At 44.9% G+C, this 3,770-nt stretch overlaps 1 protein-coding gene across 1 annotated transcript; it reads right to left on the bottom strand.

Moving 5' to 3' along the window:
• Positions 1 to 1,578: 1,578 nt before the first annotated feature.
• On the bottom strand, positions 1,579 to 3,547 carry LOC4350516 (small ribosomal subunit protein uS7). The gene is made up of 4 exons (XM_015762115.2): positions 3,370 to 3,547; positions 3,012 to 3,283; positions 1,916 to 2,119; positions 1,579 to 1,830 (listed from the first exon to the last, which is right to left on the bottom strand). Exons 1-4 carry the CDS (start codon positions 3,436 to 3,438, stop codon positions 1,776 to 1,778), a joined length of 600 nt encoding a protein of 199 aa, XP_015617601.1. The 5' UTR covers positions 3,439 to 3,547; the 3' UTR covers positions 1,579 to 1,775.
• Positions 3,548 to 3,770: the final 223 nt, after the last annotated feature.

Here is a 3,770-nt window from a genome sequence, read left to right on the forward strand (position 1 = left end):
TTAATAGAAAAATCAGGCATAGCCCATTTATTCTAACAATCCCCACCAAATTTCACGGCTCATAAGAAATGTTCTCAAAGTTGAACCTGTTTGATATACCAGTGTTTTGGTGGAGACTGTTAAGTTAAACTTCCACCTAGGAAAAGAACTACATCAGACCACAACTGGACAATGGACTATACCTTAAATTGTCAGTCTTGTGTGATCAGGTTTCACTCAAACCCTTGACTGGTACTGGGCTGCCGTTTGCATCCCCTCTGTTTGGAGCTAGATGGACATGATGGAGTAATTTCACACACAAGTCGTTGAAGTTGCAAAGCACGGGCTGTATTCAGTGCTATAGGTAATTCTAATATGCTACTATCAGCTATGTTGGCACACTGATTTTTTTTTTATATTGGCACACTGATATTCAGTGCCACAGGTAATTCAGTAATTTTGTTTTCAGTGTTGTGTTCGGTAATTTCCAGGTAGCTACGATATTATAAGTTTAGATGGCCGTTCGGATCATCTACCATAATGATAATATCACTACCATTATAATCACTTCCTATTGGCCCACATGTCACTACTTAAGTTTAACACTTCGTGTGCAACACTGCAACTCACTTTGTCGATTGTTCCTTTATGAGTTCATGCAAGCTGGATGCTTGCACAGTTTTGCTATGAATTAAACAGCGCTAGAATGGTTGAGGTGTGCTGCTCCGAAATTTATTTTGTAAAATAAATGTTTTGATCCTGTTTGTGATGAAACCGGTGTGCAAAATTTTGTTCAATTTATGTCAATGTTTGTAAAAATCAGTTCAGATTTGAATTATTTCACAAAATGTCAGTTCAAAACAGTTACAGTTTTCATACACAAACTAGGGATAAAATCACAAGTGCTGTGCAAAATTAGGGGTAAATGTACAATAGTAAGCAAGGGCATAAATGTGTTTTCGTGCTCAACTTAACAACGTTAAATTGACCATCCAAACAATGGGTAAAACTTTGTTTCGTTTCAATAAAACAGATGCAAAAACGCAAGCTCTAAAAAGGGAGGACAAAATCACAATTGGACTTCAAAATGAGGGTAAAAAAGCAATAGCTCCCTCATAATTTCGACCATAGCTAATGCCAGGAGCCGATAGTGAAAAAAAAATAAATTAATTCTAAATTAAGCATAAAATTCCCAGATTCCAAAAGTTTTACCCAAAGCTTCTTGGCCAAAGCAAACAAACATGCCTTATAGACGTCATGTCACAGAATTTGGAGAAGCACTGGAAGATAACAATCTATGACAATCCTAACCACTAAATCCAGCTAATCATATCCACCAACACAAACAATGTCAGCTCGGCTAAGAGCAACCAGACATTAAATTGGTATGACACCATATGATATAAACAAAAGTTATGGTCACATTATATACTAGTATTAAATTGAGCATCATCATCTCAAGAACTTGAATCAAGATCAAAACAGTAATGCACTCAAAATCTATCAATTATCATCTTCAGTTCATCAATTCAAACAAGTAAACAACATATAACCAGAGCAGAGCCATTCAGCACGCATCAAGGAACTCAGATTATGAAGGAACGGGAATTGCGGGTTCAATATAAAACCATGTCGATAGATAGATAGAATAGAGCACTACATATTTTTCTCAGCACTAGTGATGTTCATTCAAACATTAAACCACAGGTAGGTCTGAAAAGGCTTAAATTACTAGCAAAAAGTATAGTCCTGCCAAACAGCGCAAGAGCTTTAGCACAATGACATGGGATCACCACTCAACGGTTGGCCTTGGCAACACGCTCGATCTCATCCTTCTTCTTGATGGCATAGCTGAAACACAATTAGATCACAGATGTGTCAATAACCTGGTATCATCCGAACAAAAAGCAAGATGTACCATGACAATGTGTTGTACCTGTTGGATGAGCCCTTGGCGGCATTAATAAGCTCGTCAGCAAGGCACTCAGCAATGGTCTTGATGTTCCTGAAGGCGCTCTCCCTGGCACCAGTGGTGAGGAGGTAGATTGCCTGGTTGACCCTCCTCAAGGGAGAGATATCCACAGCCTGCCTCCTCACAGCACCCGCAGACCCAATACGGGTCGCATCCTCACGAGGGCCACTGCAAACAACACAGATAATTCATATCCAACATTCATAATCACTAAATACCAAAACTAATCATGTATTTTAGATACCACAGCAACAGAATAATGTATTTATATATATACCAACAGGGAGGAGATAAACACTAATGCTTGAAAACCATGAGCAAAATTTGAAATACACCATAATAACAATTGCGCTTTAAAAATGCAACCTACATTTTTTTAGATTTGAATGCTACTAGTACAAAAGATTTCTTCAATATAATACAATTCTGTTATTTTTGCCTCTACAACATCCTCACCCCATTACTGGGTTTATCCACATCCACAACGTCAAGCCTCCTCGCATTCCCTGATCAATTTAGTCCCATGCCTCCTCACATCCACTGATCAACTGCTCCCAACACCGCATGATGAGAGAAACAGATCTACACGACTCATCGCATCTGATTCAAGTAACATGCATACCAACACCGCGCTGCGCCGCGCCATGCACTGCTTCAACCAGGATGCCAAAGCAGAACACCAGCCCACCCTGTGCCCTACTACTCACAGCGATACACATTCGCCGCATGCTCCAACAGCTCTATACCGCGCCCACGGCACACACAGCGGCGCAGCGCATAACACGCGGCGAGAGCACGATCCAAGAGCACCATTGGCCAACAACATACAGCGGCGCAGCACAGCTCTACGTTACTACATGGAGTGGCATGGAAGGGACGAATTGTGGAAAGCTAAGGGCACAAAAATGTAACAGGATGGCACACAGGTTGTGATCCTTTGTTCCCCCCCCCCAAATCTAGTATTCTCAGATAAATTCTCGTGTGGTGTTCTAACAAATCCCGGTAAAATTTTACTGGTTCGAAAGAGATTGGGCGAGCGAAGCGCGAAAGGGGGGGTTACCTGTTGATGATGGCGTCGACGATGACCTGAATGGGGTTGGCGTCGGTGAGGAGGTGGATGATCTCCATGGCGTGCTTGACGATGCGCACGGCCATGATCTTCTTCCCGTTGTTGCGGCCGTGCATCATGAGCGAGTTGGTCAGGCGCTCCACGATGGGGCACTGCGCCTTCCGGAACCTCTTCGCCGAGTACCTCCCCGCCGTGTGCGGCAGGTACGTCGCGTGCTTCGTCGGGTTCACCGCCAGGTAGTCCGCCAGCGAGATGTCGTTCACCTGCACCGCCGCCGCCGCCGGAGAACGCGGTTAGCGACCGGGCCCAAGAGGAGGGAGGAGCACGGAGGAGAGGGGAACCAACGCACCTGGACGTCCTCGAAGGACCAGCGGCTGAAGAGCTTGACCTCCTGCTGCGGGAGCTCCACTTCGGCCATGGCTGATGCTGCGGTGGCGGCGGCGGCGGCGGAGGAGGAGGAGGCGCGTGGATGCGGGAGGCGGCGGCGGCGGAGGGAAACCCTAAACGAGAGTGGGGGAGCTAGGGATGGGGGTGGATGGCCTTGAGTTCTCTTTATATTGGTGGATGGATTGTTGGGCCGGGCCGGGGTCAAGGCCCAGCCGGCCTACTAGGTTTTTAGCGGAGCTGTAGTTTTTGCATTTTTTGACCTTTTGAGAAGACAGTTTTACAAATAGATCCACACGAACCTTATGATAGGAGGCAACGTATCTTGTTCACTTAGCCATCCAGATCCAGGTGCCACTTCTCCCT

Source organism: Oryza sativa, chromosome 11 (assembly GCF_034140825.1).
Source record: "Oryza sativa Japonica Group chromosome 11, ASM3414082v1".
In the NCBI taxonomy this organism is placed as follows: Eukaryota; Viridiplantae; Streptophyta; class Magnoliopsida; order Poales; family Poaceae; genus Oryza; species Oryza sativa.

Bases quoted from the DNA above. Each gene is read 5' to 3' on its own strand.
- LOC4350516 (XM_015762115.2), bottom strand. From the start codon at position 3,438: ATGGCCGAAGTGGAGCTCCCGCAGCAGGAGGTCAAGCTCTTCAGCCGC. The intron at 3,284-3,369 runs GTGCGTTGGTTC...GCGGCGGTGCAG, and splicing joins GGTCCTTCGAGGACGTCCAG to GTGAACGACATCTCGCTGGC. The intron at 1,831-1,915 runs GTACAACACATT...ATTGTGTTTCAG, and splicing joins GCCAAGGGCTCATCCAACAG to CTATGCCATCAAGAAGAAGG.